The following is a 24,277-nucleotide window of genomic DNA, read 5'->3' as shown; positions in this document are numbered from 1 at the left end:
CCAGGACTATCCTCCTCACTGCTGACATCCTTCACTCACTGCAGATGCTTTCTCATACGTCCTCCGTAAGCTGAAAATATCTCAAATTGAATTGTGTTGAATTAATCAACCTAATACCTGGTATAGTCCAGAATTGCAGTACACTGTGGCATGCCAATGGTTTAACCTCATGATGATGTGGCTACCTTGGCACTGTCCCCTCCCTCTGACATTACAGGAGAATTTCTATGACATATTGGTAGCTCAGGAAGAGGTCAAACCCAACATCTGAAATATGATGCTTATGAATACCAACTTCTGAAAAAAAAAAGTCTTCCATTGAATCACTGTGAGTCAGTTGCTGTCTGTAGGAGTATTTCACAATGTGGGAGGCAGAAAAATACCTCTCCCAAGGACCATTCTGGAGTACAATAATGACAAGGACACTGGAGCTAGAAGGTCTGAGATCTTCTATCTAGCTCAGTGGTTCTCAACCTTCCTACTGCTGTGACCCTTTACTACAGTTTCTCATGTTGTGGAGACCCCTCTCCCAACTATAATTTTTTTCACTGCTACTTCATAATTGTAATTTTGCTACTGTTATAAGTTGTAATGTAAATATTTTTGGAGATAGAGGTTTGCCAAAGGGGTCATGACACACAGATTGAGGACTGCTCATTCAAATTCTCTAAGCCTTAGATTTCTCCTTTGTTAAGCAGAGTTAATTTTTTTTTTTTGGGGGGGGGATTCAGCTAGGAAAGAAATAAGATATTTGGTCCAGGCTTCCCATATTCCAGGCAATCTCTTAGCCAACAATCATTTTTGAAAGGAATATGGCAGAGGGGCGAGGTGCTGTCCAAGGTACTGAAGAGAGTCAGAAAAGGAATAGGGAAAAGTTGAGTAAAGACAAATGACCTCTCTGGGGGTACTGGTGCTTGGTCATTTCTGCTCAACTGTTTAAGCAGGCATACCATACTGTGTACCCTGGAGATGGTGTAGCTGCTGCCATATTGAAATCAGAGCAGGAAACCTCACAAGATTGGGTCCATTAACCTTCCTTCCGTTGTAGAAGGAAGAGGGTTTGTCAGACCTTTGCCTGAGATTCAAGCTCTTCCCCTCCTCCTGTAACATTGTCTTTGGTATGCTACAGTATTTAGGAGACTGCAGATTGACTGGGGTGGGAACTCGAGAGATTCAAATTTTGTTGAGTTGTCATCCACACTGGGGTGGGCTTTTCGGTAATATTGCTGCACAAGTGAGTTACTCGTGTTTTTTGGAAGTAATGGTTCAACTAAAGCTCTGGAAGTAACCCCCAAAACCTCTTGGTTCACCAAAGCAGACATGAATAGGATTTGTTCCTTTGGTCTGTTTGTGTCTTATCTGTGATTGAGACCATGGCTGTATATTGCTCCTTTTCAGGGTGGAGATTTAAAGTTAAAGAGTACTGCCCTTTCACCCTATCACTAGGGTGAACCAAATGGATGCTATTGAATGGAACCTACTCAAACTAAATTGGACTCAGGCCTAGAGAAAATGTTCTAGGTCTGGAGCTAAGGATGTAACTTGGTAGAGAACTTGAATAGTGCAAAGCCCTGGGTTTGAGGGTCATCAGCACACAAAACAGGTGTGATGGTACATGCCTTTAGTTCCATCAGTTGGAGGGTGGAAGCAGGAGGATCAGAAGAAGTTCAAGGTCATCTATGACTATGTAGAGAGTTTGCAGACACTCATGGCTCACGTGAGACACCATTTTACAAAAAAAAAAGTATGAGGTCCAGAAGTGTCTTTAGGATGGGTCTGGCCACTGTCATGCTCACATTAAAAGCATCCCTGGGTGTCCTTTTTTTTTTTCATGAGAGCATCAGAACCATCACCAGCAGAACCAGTCAACTCCAACAGGTTCAAGGCCCATTCACAATTCTGAACTCCCCATTTCTAGAGGTGTCCCACTGCCTGTGTATACATAATTTCCCAGCAGCAGAAGTGGGACAAGGGACAAGGCAGTGGTTCCTCTGTCTTGTTATGTTGCTGTCACAAGTCTCTGTGGAGTTAAGATACCAGCAAACCCAGCTCAGGGACTCTCTGGACCAGCTCAGAAGTAAGATACTTTGGAATTTTTGGCCTAAACATCACAGTTCATTCTTCTTTTGTTTCTACCCCTGGTCTCTCTTTGCTTTATGCCCATATGGAAAAGGGAGGGATTTCTCTGAGTGGTGAGGCTCTCTGAGGGCAATTACTGGTATAGAAAGTCTTTGACCCTGCTTGGAAGGGCTTGGTTTTTCTGTTTCCTTGGCTCTCTGCTGAGATTTCTTTTATTCCTAGATTCCTTGTCATCTGAGAACTTGCCTGTGTCATAACTTACATATGCTTGTTGCATAGTAGGCTTCTCACAGAATGGTTGGTCATAGTAGGCTTATCCCAGAGGTCTAAGCATAGCTCCCAGCACTCAGTGTTGAGCATAGTGACTGGGAAACAGCAGCTTCTAGAGGGTTTCACAGTGCCTAGAACATTGTAGGATTCTTTTAGAGTGCTGAGCACAGTACTGAGGTTTTCCCACAGGGTACTAGGCACAATGCTTAGTGTACGGTAAACAACTCATAGATGCTAGGCATATTGTCATGCACACAGTAGGATTTTCAGTGGGATGTCTGGCACATGACAGGCTTATTTAAGACCCCCTGGAATCATAGGCTTCCCACGCGTATGGAGCTCAGCACTGATACACATATGACTTCTCACAGGATGCTTAGTGTTCTGTGCAGAGAAAACTTCTCATAGCGTGTTTGATGGGATGCTTAGTACATAGTAGTTTTTACATATGACTATATCAGGCACACAGTAGGTTTTTCACAGGGTACTGAGAACAGTACTTGGTTCACACAGAGCAAACCTCTCTTGGAGAGGACTAGCCACAAAGCCTGGTGCACATTAGGCTTCTTATAATTGTTGGGCATGATGCCCAACATATAGTAGGCTTCCTACAAGGTGCCAGACATGGTATGTGGTGCACAGCAAACAAGCTCCTTAGATAGGCTTCTTTTACAGTGCTAATCATAAGAGTGAATGCACTGTAGACTTCTCAGGAAATGTTCACTACTGGCAGTTCTTGTGCACTCAATAATATTCTTTCCAGAAGTCACCTCTGAACCTGCCTCCCCTATTCTCTCCCAGCAATTTGATTCTTAATAATTTACCACCAGTAGTTGAGTAAGCACCTACTATGGGCCAGGCACTCTGTTAGATACTGAGATGGCCAAAGGCAAGAGAACAATCTGATTTTTCTGAGCTCACACATCATGGCTTCAGCCTTAACCTGGGTTTGCAGACTCAAGTTCCATGGCCAAGCAGCAGACCGCTCCAGTGGGAGCTGGGTCCTTTCCTCTGGATCTGGTTTCCCTCATCTGGCTTTGCCTCAGCTTTGCTCTCCAACTCCTAGAGCCTGTCACGCAGCAGGTGACTGCAATCCAGGCCCACTCCCTGTCATCCCTGGAGGCTCCACAGTCATGTTAAAGAATATCCCCAGAGCTCCTGAGCCCACAGCAGCTGAAACACAATTTTCCTTTCCTCCTGTGTTTTTCTCCACAGTCATTGGTCACCACGTATACTGGCTGGTTTGTGTGTGAATTTGACATAGCTGGAGTTATCACAGAGAAAGGAGCCTCCTTTGAGGAAATACCTCCATGAGATCCAGCTGTAAGGCATTTTCTCAATTAGTGATCAGGGTGGGGAGGGCCCATTGTGGGTGGTGCCATCCCTGGGCTGGTAGGTAGTCCTGGGTTCTATAAGAAAGCAAGCTGAGCAAGACAGGGGAAGCAAGCCAGTACGTAGCATCCCTCCATGGCCTCTGCAACAGCTCCTGCTTCCTGACCTGCTTGAGTTCCAGTCCTGACTTCCTTTGGTGATGAACAGCAGTATGGAAGTGTAAGCTGAATAAATCCCTTCCTCCCCAAGTGGCTTCCTGGTCATGATGTTTGTGCAGGAATAGAAACCCTGACTAAGACATCGTGTCTATTTTCTTTCCTATTTTCCTCCTGTGTACCCACACATGGATGAAGGCCAATAGGTTAACTTGGGGCATCATTCCTCAGACTGTCCACTTTGTTTTGTGAGAGGGGAGTTCCTCGCTGGCTAGGAGCTTGCCGAACAGGCTACACTGACTGGCTAATGAACTCTAGGAATTCTGTTTCCATCTTCCCAGCATTGGTATTACACGCATGCGCCGTCATGTCCAGCTTTTTAATGTGTGTGCTGGGGTCAAACTCAGATGTTCTTGTTCATGCAGAGAAGCACTTTATGAACTGAGCTGACCCCCTAATTCCTATTCTTGTCTTTTGAGTTGGTCCATTCCTGGCCCTTGAGTCCCAGACTCATCTCACATAATAGCTCTTAACTGCCTTGAATCAGCAAAGGATTCTAGACTTTCAATGTAATCCAATTTTAACTCCATCTAAGGGCTTTTAAGAGCTTCATTCATGTAGCTAAGAAAGTTATGTTTAAAATTTTTATATTTAAGGGGTGGAGAGATGGTTCTCTAGGCCTGAGTCCAATTTAGTTTGAGTAGGTTCCATTCAATAGCATCCATTTGGTTCACCCTAGTGATAGGGTGAAAGGGCAGTACTCTTTAACTTTAAATCTCCACCCTGAAAAGGAGCAATATACAGCCATGGTCTCAATCACAGATAAGACACAAACAGACCAAAGGAACAAATCCTATTCATGTCTGCTTTGGTGAACCAAGAGGTTTTTGGGGGTTACTTCCAGAGCTTTAGTTGAACCATTACTTCCAAAAAACACGAGTAACTCACTTGTGCAGCAATATGTGTCAATCATGGTGTCATGGCAAAGGTGTCAATCATGGAGACTGACAACTTGAGTTTGAGTTCTGAGATTCACACAGTGGGAGGAGAGAAATGACTTCCATGTTATCCTCTTATTTCCATGTGTAGACCACGCCACACAGCCCTCCAACCAACCAACCAACCAACCAACCAACCAAGCAATCAACTAATTAATAATACATGTAATAAATTTTGATTTTTCATGTGCAACAATTACATGCATTTACAAGTCACAGCATGATATTTTGACACATGCACACACATTACAAGAAGCAAACAAACCTGAGGACTTAGCATATCCACTGCCTTAATTGCCAATCATGACAAAGTTGCTTAATTGGGAGCTGATTGTTCACAGCCCTGCCTGAGTGATGTCCAGAGATGGCTCACACTGTCATGACTTGGAGGCTATGGCAGGGAGCAGCTAACTACATCTATTAAGTACCATTGCACCGGATGACCTCCAACCACAGAATGACTTCAAGGGTACCCAGTGGTGGGACTGACAAGCCCTGATTGAGCCCTGTTCCTGCCATCTCAGCATCTCCCACAGCCACAGACTTCAAGTTGGATGGCTTGGTTCCCTGACTGAAGTTCAGGGGTTGGGGGTATGGGAAGCCACCCCTACTGCCTTTGGGAGAGTGACCATAAAGGGTAGAAGGTTTAAACTACGGAAGCAGGCCATGCAGGGCAAGTCCCACTGTGTGTGGATATGGAAAAGGTATGCAACCATTCCATACCTTGCCTCTTCCCTGAAAAATAAGGACAGAGTCCACAGCACCAAATTTGCAAAGACCTGAAAGTGAGCTCTCACGTGTGCTTTCGGCTTTCAGTCAGATGTTGCTCCTGTGTGTCACCTTAATGGTCTGCATGTCTCTACTAAGAGCTGACTTAATCACTTATTATATTAACTGTGACTACTAGTTTGGAAATTTCAGGACACAAGGATATGTGTGCCTTGCTCACTATTGTGTTTGCACACCATATTTGTGAGCATCAATAATAAAAAAAATAATACATGAATGCATGAATATAAGGTCTTAAACAATATTGTGCACCATTTCCATCAAGAAGTGTTTGATTTTTAAAGGCATCTTTAAGCTTATTGAGCTACAATTGATGGTAATAAAGAGAATGCATTTAAAAATGTGCAGTTCACAGTTCAATGAGTAATGGCAGTCCACGCCAGTGAAACCTATTCAAGGTCATGGACACATCCCTTTGGCATGAATATTTCCTCAGGTCATCTTGCAAACCATAAAGAACTGGAGAAAAATGAAGCCAACAGATTTGGAGGGTAAATCCAGCTCTTAGCATCCATCTTCTCATCTATGGAGTGGGATGCCTTCTGCATTATAAAAAGATGCCTGTGAACTGGTCATCTAACTGGGAAGAGGATGTCTGAGCATGGCCGCTCTTGCCTGCCTCACCCTGTCGGAGCTCCCCTAGAGTTTGTTCCCACATCTCCTCCTGAGGTGCTGTGTACCTTTCCAGGGTACCAGGGGGCTAACTGTGCATGGGACTCAGGCTTCTAACTGCTTGGCCCATTTTCTTCCCCTTTTACACACAGCTAAGAAAACGAATGCAAAGGTGAAGTCTATATCAGAGTTGTTTTTTCCCCCTTTTAGGCTCAGGAGATGGCTCCGCTGTTAAAGTTCATGCCTTACAAGCACGAGGAGAAAAGTTAGGTCCTCAGAACCTAAATGAAAATACTGGGCATGGTGCACAAGGTGGTAGTCCCAGTACTTGGAAGGCAGCGGGAGGAGGAAGCCTGAGGCTCCCTGGCAAGCCAGTCTAGCCATGATGAGCTCAAGATCAATGGGACACCCAGCCTCAAAAAGGGGTGTTAATATTCTTGAATGCTATCCTTTGATCTCCACATGCATGTGCACACACCTGTGTGATCATACCTGCACATATGAAAATATGCATAGGCACACATATACACAGCACATGCATTAGAAAAGAAATACTTATTTTTCTCTAATTTCTTCCCTGGCTTAGCATAAATTCCAACGAGGCCCTCCATTTGGTTGGTCTGTGTGAGTTTTCATTGCAAAGAAGTTTTGTTTTATTAATTTTTTTTTTGCAGTTTGCTGTACATAGATTACTGTAACTATATTTGTAAGGAAGACACCAAAGAGAAATGACTGCACAACGCTTTACTACATGTGAGTGACTGTTTTTTCCCTTTCATTTTATGTCCCTGTGCACAGAGAATTTGAATCAAGTTGTGATCACAGTCTTGATGGAATTTGGCATTCTGTTTTTGTCCCTTCAATTCTACTACAGGCATCTCTCTCTCTCTCTCTCTTTTGTGACACAGCCTTCATAATTATCATTTTTAGGGTTGTTGCGTAACACATGCATGTGGTGTAGCAAAAATCCCTACACCATTTGCCTTCCGTTGACAGCAGAGGCCGGAACTGATTGCCGCTGTTACAGACAGGCCTATTATAATTCACTGTCAACATATGCTGAGCTGAGGCCCAGGCAGAAGCAGAGCTCCACTGAGCAGCTTGGGGCCTTGGGCCTTGATCTTGCTCCCAGTACTTCCTGAGGATGGAATTTCTGGGTAGAGGCTATGGTCACTGTCACAGCTCCCTAGCCATTTCCCATATCTCCTGGGTCCCTACTTAAAATGAGCTGTGGGAAACCACCTCTGAAGGCAGGAAGATCCCGGTCACTGTTTCCTTTCCGTTCTCCTAATAATAGTAATCACTGATTCAGGCTCCGAGTGGGGCCAGGCAGGGAGGGCCTGTGATGGAGCAGCTGTGTAGGAAGTGAGGCGGGCAGGAGTCTCCCAGCTGTGGGCTTCCATTTGTTGAGAGCAGCTGTGGCATCTTGATCTGATCTTCTGTTCTTACTGCTGTTCATAACTAGCCACATTTGTGTTTTCTCAGAACCCCGAGTTTCCCTAGCACTGCAACCATGCTGCACCCCCTAATCTAAAGTGCTTTTCTCCCTGGAACTTCTCATCCTTCAGCTCTCAGCCAAGACTCTTACTGAGGTCAGTGTCATGTCAGAGTTTTCCACTAACACTCTATAGGGTATGTCAAAAGTACAAATCAATGTATTCTTTGAATAGTCTCTTTTATATTTTTTTCCCTTTTATTGGATATTTTCTTTATTTACATTTCAAATGTTATCCCCTTTCCTGGTCTCCCCTCTGGAACTCCCTATCCCACCCCCCATCTTCCTACCTCTATGAGGGTACTTCCCCACCCACCCACCCACCCACTCCTGCCTACCTGCCCTGGCATTCCCCTACACTGGGGCATCGGATCCCCTCAGGCCTAAGGGCCGCTCCTCCCATGTACGTCCAACAAGGTCATCCTTTGCCACATATGTGGCTGGAACCATGGGTCCTTCTTCCTTCCTTCCTTCCTTCCTTCCTTCCTTCCTTCCTTCCTTCCTTCCTTCCTTCCTCCCTCCCTTCCTCCCTCCCTCCCTCCCTCCCTTCCTTCCTTCCTTTCCCCTCTCTTTCTCCCCTATCTTTTTTTTCCTGTCCCCTTTCCAACACAACTAGACTCCAAACTCCATAACTATAGAACCATTCTGATTGGTTGTTGCTGGATCCTCTTCTTTGGCACAGGTCCAATCCCATGTCGGACCCTAACATATTTATTAAACAGTGGTTAGATGAATGCAAAATTATCTGTTAAGGATGTTAAAGAAAAGATTAGTGAAGTTAATATTCTAGCCCAGAGCTTGAGAAACTTGAGTCAAAAGTAGGTGGACTGGGCAGCGGGAGGTCTTTGAGAGCATCTGATATCCCTGCACCTCTGAGAAATGGGGTGGAGTTCTAATATTTAGCTTTAAATAAAAGCTTCCTTTTTTTCACATCTTACTGGAGATATTGGGACATCCTTACATTATATATAACTCTGTGTGTGTGTGTGTGTGTGTGTGTGTGTGTGTGTGTGTGTGTGTGCATATGTATGTGCATGTAGAAGCCAAAGGCTGGCACTGAATATCTTCTTCACCGCCCTCCACCTTAAGTTTTAGACAGGCTCTCCCTGTGCAGTCCTGGATAGACTGGAACTCACTATGTATTCAAGGCTGGCCTTGAATTCACAGAGCCTGTCTCTGCCTCCCAAGTTCTAAGATTAAAGATGTACACCACCATGCCTGACTTTATCTTAGTTTTTGAAACGGGGTCTCTCATTAAAGCTTGAGGAATTCTTGGCTAGACTGGCTGGCCATCAAGCCCCAGGGATCCTCCTGTCTCTGCCACCTAGTGCTGGGATTATAGTTATATGCACTGTGCCTGGGTCTAGGGATTGAATTTAGAGCCCTCATGCTTGTATAATAAGCTTGTTAATGAATTAGGCATATCCGTATCCAACAACTCCAAAGCTTTTACTCAATGAAAAATCTCCTTTCTAAAAATACTCATCAGGAAAATCTCCTTTCTAAAAACACTCTACTTTAAATATATATATATATATATATATATATATATATATATATATAAAATTTCTGCTTGAACAATCAGCGTTGTCCCTCTTCATCTTAATTTGTGATTTGTTAAAAAAAATGTTTCCTTTTCATGGCGCTGGCTGGGTGACTAATTATCTCTAAGCGTTATAATTTAGTGTTAGACTATGAAAAGAGAAAAATAACAGTGTCTGGCCACCATTGATTCCTCCAGCAGCTCTCAGTTAGAAGTGCAGAGACCGAGTTCACCCCAGGGAGCCGCCAAGTGAAACACACACACACACACACACACACACACACACACATACCATCTACAGACATGCTATCACCTGGGCTCTCCATGCGATTCCCTTGTAGGCACACATGACCATAATCAATAGGTTCTGGGTCACAGGTACACCATAATTAGATTATATAGGCAGATCAGCCTGGCCTTACATGCTGTTGAGTTTTGCTATTTTCTTGACCTTTGAACCTTTGAACCTTTGAACCTTTGGACACATTGTTCAGTGTGCAGGTAGGTCTCTCTATCTCTATCTATTCTCTTCCAGGTTTCCCTCTTCCTACAGGTAACTATGGCTCAGGCTCAACTCTTCAGAAAAGTCACCCTTTCTACAGTGAAAGCATGTGTTCACAAGTCAGAGGGCCTGGTATGAACCCCACTGTTCACCATTCCATGAACGCTAGGTCTGCCTGCTTATATTATTAGGTGACAGTTTTCAGTTTGCTCCCAGTAAAGTGTGCCCAAAGACCCAAACATTAGCAACAAATTTGGGCAGCATATACGTATTATCCCAGGACTGACCAATAAAAGCCTCCCAGGCATGGCCTGTTGCTATTTTCCCATCTTCTAGGTAGAACCAGAAGATCAGAAGACTCAGGAAGTTGTCGGAACCAAACTATAAAGAGTCTGGGTTCCAGAATCTTCTTACAGTTGACATCTACTTTGAGATTTTTATGTGAATGAATGGGGATTAAGTTTGCATGTGTCAAGACAGTGTAGTGGCAGGAAGCAGGACACTAGCACATTAATTCTGCAAGTTGTAGGACTGGCTTCTTCCTTGGGGATGGTAACAGGGAGGTTGAGAGTACTTGATGAGCTGACACGTATGAAGAAGCATCAGGCTCAGAGCTAGCACTAAGCCTTCAATATACGTTTATGACCACCACCATCACTAGTCATCTTTTGAAGATTTATTTTTATTTCATGTATATGAACGCTTTATCCAAATGTATGTATCTGCAGCACATGGGTTTGGTGCTTAAGGGAGACAGATGTAAGCATCAGATAACCCTGGACCTGGAGTTACAGACAATTGTGAATGTCCATGAAGTTCTAGACACTGATCTTCTGCAAGAACAGCAATGCTCCCAACCACCCTCTCTCCAGCTTCTCTGTTATCCATCTTTTCAATGAATACTAATGATCTTCAAGAGAAGATCAAAGGGCCAGCCCAGAGCTCTGCACAGCCACACCCTTACCTCTTTACTTCCTGCACGTAGTCTGCATTTCTGTCAAAGAGGTGGGTCACAGAATCTTTGATGGCTTCATGCTTGAAAGTAGAGGCTGTTCCAAAGACGGTCACATTGGGGACGGTAGAGCACAGCTGAGCCACAGCTTGACCCTGGCAATGACACACAAGTAATCACATCACCCTTGAATGCCACCATTCTGGGAGAAGTTTTACATAACATGGGTCAAGAACACGGCATAAAACCTAACACAACAACAGACAACAGTAAATCTTAACTATCTAATAGCCAGTCTTGCTGGGCAGAAAGTAGAATTTCTCAGCTTTGATGTAGTTGACTTTTTTTTTTTAAGTTTGGATTCATGGTTTTCTCAGTTAAAGGTGTAGGATATTTATCAGTATCCTTGGTCTCTAGCTTCTTGAGGTAACGAACGTCTTCAGATCATCAGTTGTCTTGGCTGGCAACACCTTGTGTGTGGGAAAAGCCAGTAGGCGCCAGAGAATCCCAGCTCTAAACTCTTATTTAACCATGGTAAGCTAAATCTCAGCAGTAACACTTCTAGGTCCACAGCAATCTTGGAGAACATCTGAATCTGGCTCTAAGAAGCAGATTCTAAGCAAACACTTGAATGTAAATGTTTTATTTGTAAGTTAATCTTAGGCACTAACAGGATTAAGACCCAAACAGGGAGTCAGCAAAATAGCACATCCTGTAAGTGCAGGGCTTGCAAAACCAAGGGCCTGAGTTTAATCTCCAGAATTTATATTCAGAAAGGGGCGGGGGTGGCAAAGAAAAGAAAGAAAAGCAAAAAGCTGACCATGGTGGGATGTGCTTGTAACCTTAGTGCTGGGGAGGTAGAGACAGGTGAATACATGGGGCTTGCTGGACAGCCATCCTCGCCAATTGAACATGTTCCAGGCCAGTGAGAGACACTATTTCAAGCAAAATGTGGATGGCAAACTGAGGAACAACATGTAAGATTGTTCTCAGGACCTTCCACAAAGAACACATATGTGCACATGAGCCTATCCACACACATAAGTATATAAATACATGCACATCCCCCTTATATATAAAAAGATTCAAAAGAAAACCAGATGATTTAACCCAATGGCTCAGTTCAACAGTATATAGCACTGGAGAGAAACAAAATCCCCCAAAGAAAGAGCTGACCGTGCATGTTTTATCAAATTAATATCTGCCATGGACACCCAGAGCTCAGTATCTCTGACATTTCCATCATCAAGGGTCCACCAAACCAATTTCCATCTAGTACTGACGTAGGACTGCTTCTGTAGGAGTAACTCTTGGCATATCTGGTATGTTCTGGTGAGTCAAGTGTGCTTCATGGCTACACTGAAAAGCACACAGCAAGCCACAGCCAGCATTTTGTGTGTGGAGCAGATATGGCTGGCTGACAGTGTCCCATAGGGAGGGGTTAAATGAGGTATTACTATACCAGACTGAGGACCTGGTACAGAATGTGATTCTTACTCTATCCTCAATCTTAATCATCTATCCCCCTTGGGGACTTATTATATCCAGGGCTAAAGATGGCCAGTCAAATAAAAAGGTCAACATGTGATTTAAATGGTAAATGGTCTGGGGAATGAACAAATGAAGTTAAGAGGTGGATGGTTTGTGTCTTCTCTACCAATAAGGTCAACATTTAAGACATTGAACAAAATTATGTGAGCTTGTGCATCTCAAAACTTTCTGGTAAAAATAATATATGTGATATATATATATATATATATATATATATATATATATATATGCTGCCATTGCTTTCCAGCATCCCATTTACCATTTGAAGGAGGGAGATTTTTCTACCAGCCATCTGCCACAGCTGTTTCTGCCTATCATCTTATGTTCATGTCTTCATGTTGGTGGGTAACTCAAGTTGGCAGGTCAATTTACAGAAATGTTATCTTACCACCTTTCCCAATTAAAGGCAAGATGGAGAGATTCATAGAATGTCAGAGGTAGAATAGCACCCCATGTCTCCTCCCCCAACACTCTCTTACAGATAAGAGAAAGGTCCAGGCCTCTCAGTTTTTCAGAGGCATGGCTGGGACTCAAACCAGAAGGCTTTCCAACTACACTCGCTTCCATTTTCTATTATTCTAGACTGTCAATTTGCTTTGACATTTTAAGCTAAGCAGTTGTAACGCGCTGCCTAAAATAGATACGGCATGATCCATGATAGGTCAACATTTCAGAACATGGACATAAACCTAAGACTCTACACAGGGGGCAGTTCTCTATGCGAAGTACTGTTTTGGTATTTATTTAATGTTTTGTCCCAGATTTCATAGGACAAGGAGGGCTCTGTCTTCTAAACGAGCATAAGTATCATCAGACAGTGAATACAATGACTCCATCAAGTTCACTGACCTCATGCCAGCCTTGGCTACATCTCTGACATGATATAGCTTGAGCACACCCTGATGGTGATGGAAGAGGTTACCATTAACTTTAACATCCCTGAAACCCCTTCTTCCTGTCTTTGGGCAAATGTGACATTGATTCATTCAACTGTTTCCCAAACCCCCATTGTTTAGTTCAATGCTATTGACATCTGTCTCCATCCGATGGGTTCCCCCAGACAACACATCAAATTCATCTGACCCAAAACACAAGTCATAACCACCTTGAAGATGGATGGATCAATCAGTTTTTGAGGAATGTGCAATAATGACATGAGGCGCGGGGTGGCTTTCAAGATAGAAGCTCCTTTTCTCTCACTTTGAAACTCATTCCAAATCAAGATGTGGATTCCTCTCAGAGGTTACAAGGGAGATTTCTGCTCCAGGCTGCCTTCCTTGTCCTGCAGATGGCTACGCACCGCCTCTGTGTCTACACTTTGTCTTCCCTCTGTGCTGGTTTCTTGTGTACAAAATTTCTCCTCTTCTGAGGATACCACTACCTTGGATTAGGGACCATTGTAAGAAGCACACTTTAGTTTGATGGTTACTTCTAGACAAATCCTGCTATAATTTGAATTTTAAAAAATCTGGCAAAGGTGTGAGTGTTCAAGGCTTATTTCCCAGGCTGCAGTGCGGTTGAGAGATGTCATTGTCAGTAATGGTGGCCTTTGAAGGAGATATTGGGACTCTGGGCTTCAATCTTTCTTGTGTCATGACTGATTATGGTATGGGTTGCTTTATTTTACCATGTGCCCTACCAAGATATTCTAGCTCAAAACAGTCCTATAATGACAGAGTTGTAACATTATGGGACTATGGTTGTACATGAGATCTGTTGTTGACTGAAATCATTAACATACAGGCATGACTCTATATAATGTCACATTGAGTATTATGCATAAATAATAATATATAAGACATATATTACATATATGAAACGACATAGTTAGAATACTGTATAATCATATATTGATAATAAATATATTTGTATAGTTAGTGTTATATAGATAAACACATTTGCATATAATTAATACATAATATAGAACATTTAGGGGCTGGCGAGATGATTCAGCAGGTAAGAGCATGTGTTAACTTTCTCTTTTTGCCTCCTTGGGCACTCTCATGCACATGCACAGACAGACAGACAGACAGACAGACACACACACACACACACACACACTTATGACCAATCTTAAAAACTTCAAAAAGGATATTTAGTTAGCAGAAGATAATCAGGATTCTTTCAATAATATCCGTATACTGTGTAAGTATGACTATGTTATAATAGACTATTGTGTAAGTAAGAATGGTTGCAAAGCAGAACTTGAGCTGTTTGTGGCCGTTTAGCATCCCATCAACTCACTGAGATGATTAGAGACCCCTGTACGCTCTCAATGATTTTCTTAACAGTAAATACTGCGCTGTGTTCTGTAGTTAAGCATTTCCCCTCACAGTTATAGGAAATCTGTCTTCTGCTTTCTTCTCACTCCCCAGGTAGTGCAAGATCAGCAGCTCATTCATTCTTTCTTTTCCCTAGCTAGCCTAGGAATCGCGGGGACTCAATAAACATTTGTGGGAAATGGAATGACTTCTCAATAAAAAGGATTTTGCAATTTACCTGCAGACCCCATGGCATTTAAATGAACAACACAATCCGTGTTCCCGGCAGCAGCAATAAACAGAGTTACGCACATGCCTGTTTTAATTGACTCTCTTTCCCTCTTAGGGACACAAGCATTCTGCCCCAAGCACCTCTGTCCTTCTCTATGGCTAACAATGCGACAATAATAGCAGTTGTGCTTCCTTTTGTCCCCTTCATGAGCCAGGCACTAAAGGCTTTGTTAAAGCCTTAAACCTCTCCAAAGCAATTTCTGTTTCTTATTTAAGCCTCAAAACGGGCATTCGGAGTATTGGGTCTGTGACTGAGAAAGCCACATGCCTGGATTTTGAGGTCACTCATTCTGCTGGCAATTTTTCCATCTGTCCATCAGATCATTTAGGCTGATGACCAAGGACCTGACCTTTTATCAGTTCAAACTATTGGCAACACAGTATGATGCTGTTATCTACAGCTGTGTTTGACTGTATTCATAATTATCCTCCGACACATGAAGCCCGGGGGTCACCAATTAGATACACCTAGCTTGGATTCTTGGAGATACTATAGCTCTTGGCCTCAATCGCAAAGGTTTCACTGGTCTGCTCTACAGAGCTGGGTCTCGGGGTATAGGAGTGAACAGGCTTCTAGCTTTATTCCTGTCATTCCATTATCACAAGCTTGCTGGAGCCTCCCACCACGCCCCCGAAACAGAGAGAATAAGAAGTCCAGAGACAATCATGAAGAAATGCTTCAGGCCTCCATGACTCTGAATAACAAACATAAAGGCAAAGCAAGGCAAGATCTTCCTTAGAAAAGCCAGGAGCGGCAAGCAAATGGTTAGAGGAGTGGTAGGATTAGCCCCTGTCGTGGTGCATACTGAGTGTCGAGCAAGCAACAGCTTTTAGCTATAGTTTTGGAGATGGGAAAAAAGTTCAGTGGAATTCTGAAAGGTGAGCACTGAAGTCATGTATGTGCACAGACATAGACACACATGAGCATAGACACACGTCAATTAACATACCAATAGATTTTTAAAATGGATGGCTTTTAAGGTTGTTCCATTTAATATTTTTTTCTCACACTAACTTGTTCTTTAACTGAACCCCAGAGAGTCTATCTGAAGATGTTTCTTTGAGACTGTGAAAGCCAAACTAGACCTGAGGGCACAAACCACCCATCCCAGCTACTTGAGAAGTGGGGGCCAAGGAGATTGCAAGTTCAAGGCCCACCTGGGATACACAATGAGATCGAGACCAAGCATGCTGGCCTCCTTGAATGCAATCCCCCCAAACCATTGAAAAGCAAAGCAAAAAGAGAGAACAGGAAAGGAAGTTTCTATCGGCGTCATAACCACTTCTGAGTTCGCTTCAAAAATAGACGACTTCTGCTTTGTTCCTCTAAAGGTTGTTTTCACTCTTAAACAGCTTATGGAAACCACAGGCCATTAATGTGGTCAGAGAATGGGAAAATAAACTTAGCATAACGAACCTGGGCATGCACCGAGAAAATGCGTAGAGGAAATGGAGAGGAAAGATTTATTCCAAAGAATCATAGACTGGTGTTTTCCGATTTCACCAATGCACAGAGGCACTGACTTGCAAAGGTACCAATGCACTATATTACAAAGCCCAGGCCTCTGGACATTCACATTATCCTTACGCCTTTCTTGTATGACAATATGAACTCCCATGTTGGGACTTCACAATTAACGTTGTCCTTTGCCTGCTCAACAATTCAGTCCATTCTATTATGGGAAGAACATGATAGTCAAATCCCACCTTGGGGACTGCTCTCTGTGATCCACCAAAAAACCAGCAAGGTGTATCCTATGAGCTTGCCTATTGTTCTCCAAAGATTTGTCAGTTTTCCTTTTCCTTTGTTGTGGAGGGTGGAGACCTGGAGACAGGAGCTGAGGTAGAGACTAGAAGAGAAACCCCTTACTGTCTTGCTTCCCAATAGCTTGCTCAGCTTACTTTTTTTATTGAACCCAGGACCACCTGCCCACTCATACTGGTCTGGACCCTCTCCCATTAGTCACTAATTAAGAAAATGCCCTATAGGCTTGCCAATAGCCCTATCTTATGCAAGCACTTTCTCAATTGAGGCTCCCTCCTCTCTGATAACTTCACCTTGCAGCAAGTTGATATAAATTAGCAGCAACAGAGCTATGGGGGAAGCCATCACCCAGCCTAAAGTAGGGCTTTCCAGTAGTGTTTCAGAATCATTGGTGATGCTGTGAGCGAGCCAGATGGACTCATTGGCTCACCAAGGGAGACTTGAGTGTGTCAGTTGGTCCCTATTTGGATGAGTAGATGTTTGCTAACAGCGTCTAGACATTTACGCAACAGGGTCTTCTTTGTTTTAGCTCCCTGCAAAGCAGTAGACACATTGTTTTTTTGCAGAGACTTGGTAGGGTACTAGTTATATGAATGAACACATCTCAGAACTGGTACCATCCAGCATCCTCTTTAGAGACCTCTTGAAATGCAGATCCCTAGGCTCTACAAAAACCTTCGGTAGATGGGGAGTTGCAGTCTGAATTTCATAAGTCTTCTTAAGGAATCAGATACACAGGACTGGGGTGGGGGTGCTGGGGGAGGTGCTGGAGAGATGGCTCATTGGTTAAGAGCACTGACTGCTTTTCTAGAGGTTCTGAGTTCAATTCTCAGCAACCCGTGGTGACTCACAGCCATCTGTCATGGGATCCGATGCCCTTTCCTAAATTTGTTTGAAGATGGTTACAGTATATTTATAGAAAATAATTAAGTCTTTAAAAAATACACAGAACTCTGGATGCAGGTAATCCTAAGTAGGTAACATCTACTCCCTGGGGAGTAGGTAAGAAGTCTACCCAACAGACTTGAATGGCAGGTTTCTATTCAAACCCCAACTAGGACTTGGTCCTTAGTGTATCCTTTCTAAGTTCCTGGGGGATTCTGATGTGCAGCAGTGCTGGGATGCACTGCTTCATGACAGTTTCCTGCCTCTAATGTGTTCTGACATGGCCCTGACACGCTCCATTTCCTCTTTGCCTAAGTGAGGCTGACATCACAGTCACACACAGGCCCAGTGTGTGGGATCCTGTCAGTTAAGACAAATTGACATAGGCTTCTGTGACTCAGACACAGGAAGAGGAAATAAGTCCTTAACACCAAGAGCAGGGCCTGAAACTCTTAACCCTCTGGAAGCACCTGATCTCTGAGCTACCCCTGGTTGGAGCCACGGAAGCTGTACACCGAGTTTCCCAAGAGCTCTGACTCATCAGTCAATTGTAATTGTAACTTTCCTGTGGCTATTTTCTCTGAATTGAAATACCCCCTCCCCCTGAAAAGGGGCCTTGCAAACCTCAGGAAGGGAAATGGAGAAAGCATACACTTTTCTTCAGGTCTCAGAGCTACAGCCACAGGCAAGATTCGAACCACCTTTGTCAACTTCGGTCAACTTTGTCTGCCCAGGCTGTTATGGGATAGCAGTGAGTATGAGAGCTACAGTAGGTTGCAATGGGTGGAGGGGGGAAGAAAGGAGAGGGGGAAGGAAGAGAGGGGGGAGAGAGAGAGAAGAGAAGAGAAGAGAAGAGAAGAGAAGAGAAGAGAAGAGAAGAGAAGAGAAGAGAAGAGAAGAGAAGAGAAGAGAAGAGAAGAGAAGAGNAAGAGAAGAGAAGAGAAGAGAAGAGAAGAGAAGAGAAGAGGAGAGACTCTTAACAGGCTAGTTGGTTTCCATCAAGCATTGTGACAGACACTTGCTGCCATCTCATGCTTCCAAGCCTGTCCTTGGTCCCCACCATGAACAAAGGCTTAGAGAAGACAATTGCACAGCCTCAAGGTAGTTCTGCCAGGATTGGAACCAGGTTTAGAAGTGTAACTGGAAGTGATGGGATTTAACCCATGCCTCTGTAGTGCCAAGGGCAAGCTCATAGTTCATTGTTACTGACCTTCAGTGAAAGAAAAAGGAGACAATGCAGAGGTAGGTGGCTTGGCAAGATGAAGCTCCCATTCTTTGGACAGAAAAGGTCCAAGGGGAGGAGACAAGAGAGGTAAAAGGAAGGGTACCTATGATCAAATTGCCGTATATACCTATATGGCTATAGCAACACAAAGTGCACTGATTTGTATGATGAATATGTGTTCATAATTGTAATAGGGGCTACTGTGGCCCAGTAGCTAGAGTTCTTTCCTAGGAAAGAAGCATGCACGAAAGCTTGAGTACAATGCCCAGCACTGTGGCACAGGCCTTTAATTCTATTACTCAAAGTAGAGGCAGAAAAAGCAGAAGTTGAAGACTACACTTGGCTCATGCCTGCTAGCTTCAGGGCAGTCTGGGCTACATAAGACTCTGTATCAAAAAAAGAGAATAAGGGCTAGATGTGATGATATAAGCCTTTAATTCCAACACTTGGAAGTCAGAGACAGGCAGGTCTTTGTGAGTTTACAGGCCAGCCTGGTCTATATAACAAATTCAGGTCAGCCAGGGCTACATTGTGAGACCCTTTCTCAAATATATATATATATATATATATATATATATATATATATATATATATATATATATATATATATGTATGTATATATGTGTGTGTGTGGTGTGTGTGTGTGTGTATTAAGATAAATTTTGCAAAAGATGGAAGGGAGGGGGGTTCATAAACCACTACTCTTAGCTTTTGACAGTTGATGGTTTCGTGGGGTGGGAGAGTCAGGCTGCTTTCTTTGTAAGTATGGTACCTGGTAGGTTGACCACACTCCAGTGTGAAGCCCCACATCTGAGAGTTATATGGGCAACACAATCAGACTCAGTGAGTTAAATTAAAAATTAAAAACAGGGGAAACAACATTGGGAGCGGGGAGAATTGGAGGGGGAATGGCAAGGAATCAGGGGAGGATTAGGAGATGAATATAATCGAAATACTTTATATGCATGCACGGATGAAATCCTCAGAACTGATGAAAGTACTGTAATTGTTTTGTTTAAGATGAAGCTCCTGGCTCCAATTCCTGGGTCCTTTTTGGACTCCACTCCCTGGCTGATTCCTGGACTCTCACTGCCTGGTTAAATACAGGAACATGGAGCCTAGTCGAGCCTCAGAGCCCTGCCTTTTAGATCAGGGATAATAATGACTAACTCATAGGGTCTAATGTGGTTCAAAGGAGGTAACTTCTTTTAGGCTATGATTTACACAGGGTCAATCCAGAGCAGCTGTCTCACAACGTGTGGTTATTTGTCACTTTCTTGTGTCTGAGACCAAATTCCTGACAAAGCAGCTTGAAGAAGGGTGGATTTATTTTACACCTTACTCTCAGAGACTACAGTCCTCCATGGTGATGGAGGCACGCCAGCTGGAACAGGCCTGTTTGTAGTGGCAGGGGGCATGTAGCAGCAGGGTTCCCATGATGCGAGACCAGGACGTGGAAACAGCACTGAGCGTATGACCATGATCTAACAGTCACAAGCCTGTTCCCAGCAACCCACCTCCACCAGCTATGGGGACCAGGGGTTCAGTGCATAAGCTGGTGGGGTACTTTTCATGTTCAAACCACAGCCACTGGCTTTTGGCTTTTCCCACATCGCCTTCCCAAAGCACTGCTTCTGGGATGCTTCCCAGAATTCCCTGGAAGAGTTAGTATCTTGTGCTCTGTCAGCACGCTCACTCACAGCCTTATGGCTCCTCACCACATTAGAATCTTCTTTCTCTTCTGCCATCCCTCTTTACTCATTGGTCTTCTGCCTTCCTATTATTTTTTTACTTTTTGCTCTTTTTGAGACAAGATCTTACACTGCAGTCCAGGCTGATCTGGAAGTCACAGCAATCCTCCTGCTTTAGCCTCTTGAGGGCTGAGATTCTCTCTCTCTCTCTCTCTCTCTCTCTCACACACACACACACACACACACACACACTGAGCCTAAATGTTCTCTTCTGTTCATTTGAGAAACTGCTGACTACCCCAGAAGTGGGAAACATGCTCACTGATGCAGGGGGTTTGCTCAGCATGGTAAGCACTCAAACCAGGAGCTCAGTGAATTCCAGGCTTTTTATTCTTCTTATCCAAAGCACAAGCACAATTTCATTTCTTTGTAACGATCTTGGGTCCAGTTATTCCAGATTAAATGGCTTTTTTCTAAGGCACTCTGGGACCTACAATTGTCAATTGCAGGGCAATTAGCTGGGTTGGAAGGGTTCCATTTATAACTATTGTCACTCTGAAACAACATCCTACTAGAATTTTATGTGAATTGGAAAGATAACCCTGTACCTACGGAGATGTGAGTCTGGGCAGCTGAAGTGATCATCTTCTTTGCTTGTCTTCATGAAGTAGTTGTCCTTGTGCAGTGTATAGTCTGCCCAACTAAATATGACAGCCCTACTAACCTGCCCTTATAGGCACCACACCAAGTCTTGTGTCTCTGGTGAGCAATACTCTGCAGGCTGTGGAGGTTATGCACAGACACAGGAAGATCCATAGCTCACAGATTGCCTCTTTGCCTCTAGCTGGACTCTAGTAACCATGGAGCTAGAATCCTGGCCAAGGAGCAGCCAGCCCACCAGATGGCAAAGTCCCCTTGCAGGACTCTAAATCACAGAGAGTGAGATCCCTTCCAGGCTGGCTGCCTTCCATCTGCTGCACCTGGACAGACTTCCCAGGATGGCTGCATTCGCATAGCAGGGGTGCCAGGTTCCTGTGTGCAGCCAAATGACAATTTGTACCCAGTTTGTCGCTAAGGTTTTTATAAATGCACCTCTTTCAACCCGAACCAAATTGAATTACAGTCCAGCAAGGTGACCAAATACACCATGTAATTTATAGTTGAAATGGGAAAGTGGGAAATGCTATTGTTAATTTTCCTTGCCCAATAGATATAAACTACAAGCGTCCTGGTAAATTGGGTCATACTCTCAGGCTGATATTGAGTCAAGAAGGAAGAACTTAGGAAGGTGGACCATCGGGAAGAGCCTCAGTAGGACTTGGGGTCTGATGTTTAGATGTATTGCACATTACTTGAGGGACTTGAACAGGTTGTTCTGGATGCATGGCTATATTCAAACAGTTGAGGTAATTGGCTGTAACCTCCCACCCAGACCCCCACCCCCCAGGCAACCATGTGAACAAACTAGACACAGAGATATGGAACCTGTGAGGAAACACATGTTTTTCTCTCTTCCTTTGAGCTGCAGTCTACACAGCATCTCCTTCCTAAGCACAGGCATTTGTGAACCATCTTACCCTGGTGCCTGGCAGAGATCAAGGTCTTTGGAATGTGGTTTTACAACTCAGCAACCTGCCTTCTGGCCCTGCTTTAAATGTCTGCACTTGCTGAAGGCATCTCATTAACCAGCGTGGTGGACTCCAGCTGGAGCCCCGACACTGGTTTCAGGACTTTCTGATGTGATGTAGCGTTTCCTCTGAAAGCTCCTGCCCTGACCATGAACTTTCCCAACTCAGACTGCTGCTCTGATCCTGCCAGCCTTCACAGATCAGTCATTGGACTCTTTACTGTGACTTCAAATCCATGGGCTGAGGTTCTGAATGGGGCAGGTCAGGGCCTGTCACTGCTGGAGGTGACATCTGAGGCTCCCAGATCAGACTAGTTTACTGGTTAGTCCTGTAGGGAACTGATGCGCAGTGGATCAGAATCCAGATAAGGTTCCCCACTGGGGTGCTTAGACTTAGTCACTTCATCTTTCTGTGCCTTCATCTTCAGACTGACTCTTTGCAGAGCAGCAAGTGTCCCCGAAGCTCTTTGTCCTGCTGCCTCATTTTAAGGAGAAACTTTCAAAGTTAACCGAAATTCTTTGTGAATATATCGTGAGCAAAATTATTTCACTCTTAGTATTGTATACTAAGCTATCTCCCTTATTTAAGCCATGGCCTCCTTGATATGTCTTTAGTCACCTCTTTCTCAAGAGCAGTGGCTCTCAACCTTTCTAATGCTATGACCCTTTAATACAGTCCCTCATGTTGTGATGACCCCCAACTGTAAAATTATTTCCATTGCTACTTCATGTGTAATTTCACTACTATTATGAACACTAATGGAAATATCTGTGTTTTCTGATGATCTTGGGCGACTGATTTAGAGCCCTAGCATAGTATTAGCACATAGAAGCTATTCCTAAAACGTGGGACAGATGAATCAATGAATCTTCCTTTTTTTTTTTTTCCTTCTTTGCCATCTCTGTAAGGCAACACTATTCCTATCCCTGTCTCCTCAGCATCTCACAATGCTTTACTCAGTACATATTTGATTCAGTAAATACTTATGTGCCATGCATGTGACAGTGTGACATGCACTGGTCATCAACTTTCTGCTGCAGGATTTTCTAGGCCCTAGGAACACTTAAATAGCTTGTTCTGGGGACAGATCACCTCCAGAAATACTCCATCATATTTACTAACCACAGCGACAAATCACACCAGCAGCCAGAGCACATGTGTGTGGTCATGGTGCCCTCCTCAAGGTAGCTGTAGGTGGGAAGGAGAGAGTCCTCCAAGAGTCTCAACACACTGCACACCACCAATCAATGTTGACATGAAAAATTCATCTCATCCTAGCTTTTCGAGACAATTTTTGGATCAGACATTTGGGCTTGTCTCCCACGCTGAAGTCCAAGAATCACAGGATGGAAGATATGGGACCTGGAAAGGCTCTGGGGTCATTTAGTTGGACCTTTGGCCTATTGGCCTATTGAGGAAGAGCTTCTCAACTCAACATCCTCCTGTAATGGATCCAGGATGGGAACTGATGGCCTCCCACAGTCGTGAGTTCTTCCTTGAGGTGACCTTACTATCTCACTATTTGTGGTGTTCAATAGACAGCCTCACCATAAATTGTGCTGCCAGGAAGTATGGCCCACAAAGCCACAGGCTAGTTCGTGCTGTATCCTCTCAGTTGCTGTTACAGTTGCAACACTGATCCTGTATCCGGGGCCTTCTGTTCCCTGACCAGTGCTTGTTTACCCCTTTCCCTCTTTCCACAGACTCATGTCTAGTAAATAACGGCCTGAAAGGCGACAATTCTCATAAACGAGGCACAATGGAGTATCAGCAGTTGTAGATATTTTTGCGTTCATAGCTGTCTTATGTGGGTGATAGAATTTTCGGTAGCATGGATGGATCAGAAAGATCAGTGTAACACTAAAGACATAGAAGGGAGTCATTTGCATAGCATGACTTCATGTCTCTATAAAGACACCAAAAGTGGTGGGACTGCATTGCAGGTGGTATCATCAACTTAGAACTGCTGCTTCCAGGCCAGACTAGGCCTTTTACAGAGATACATGAGAGACATAATCTAGAAGACAGATCTTCGCCATGCAACCAACAGCTTCCACAAGTTCTCCTTTTATTTGCAGCACATTGCATCACATGCAACCTTGCATTTTCAAACCAAATCCTATCTACTCTCCGATGGTCAGGCAGAACAATGTACCTAGTTGCATAAACTCAAAAGGGAATGTGGGTTTTGGGGCTGGGGGTGTAGTTCAGTAGTTGAGAGCTTACCTAGCAGATGCAAGCCCAGGGTCTGAT

At 43.9% G+C, this 24,277-nt stretch overlaps 1 protein-coding gene across 1 annotated transcript in view; it reads right to left on the bottom strand.

Moving 5' to 3' along the window:
- Positions 1-24,277, bottom strand: part of Vat1l (vesicle amine transport 1 like) — a 162,501-nt gene that overhangs the window by 86,320 nt on the left and 51,904 nt on the right. Inside the window, exon 4 of the mRNA XM_021170867.2 lies at positions 10,740-10,882. Coding sequence (XP_021026526.1) covers positions 10,740-10,882 — 143 coding nt within the window. The remainder of the gene's footprint in view (positions 1-10,739; positions 10,883-24,277) is intronic.

The sequence above is a fragment of the Mus caroli genome, chromosome 8 (assembly GCF_900094665.2).
Source record: "Mus caroli chromosome 8, CAROLI_EIJ_v1.1, whole genome shotgun sequence".
Taxonomy (NCBI): Eukaryota; Metazoa; Chordata; class Mammalia; order Rodentia; family Muridae; genus Mus; species Mus caroli.
This window is presented reverse-complemented; position numbering and strand designations above follow the sequence as displayed.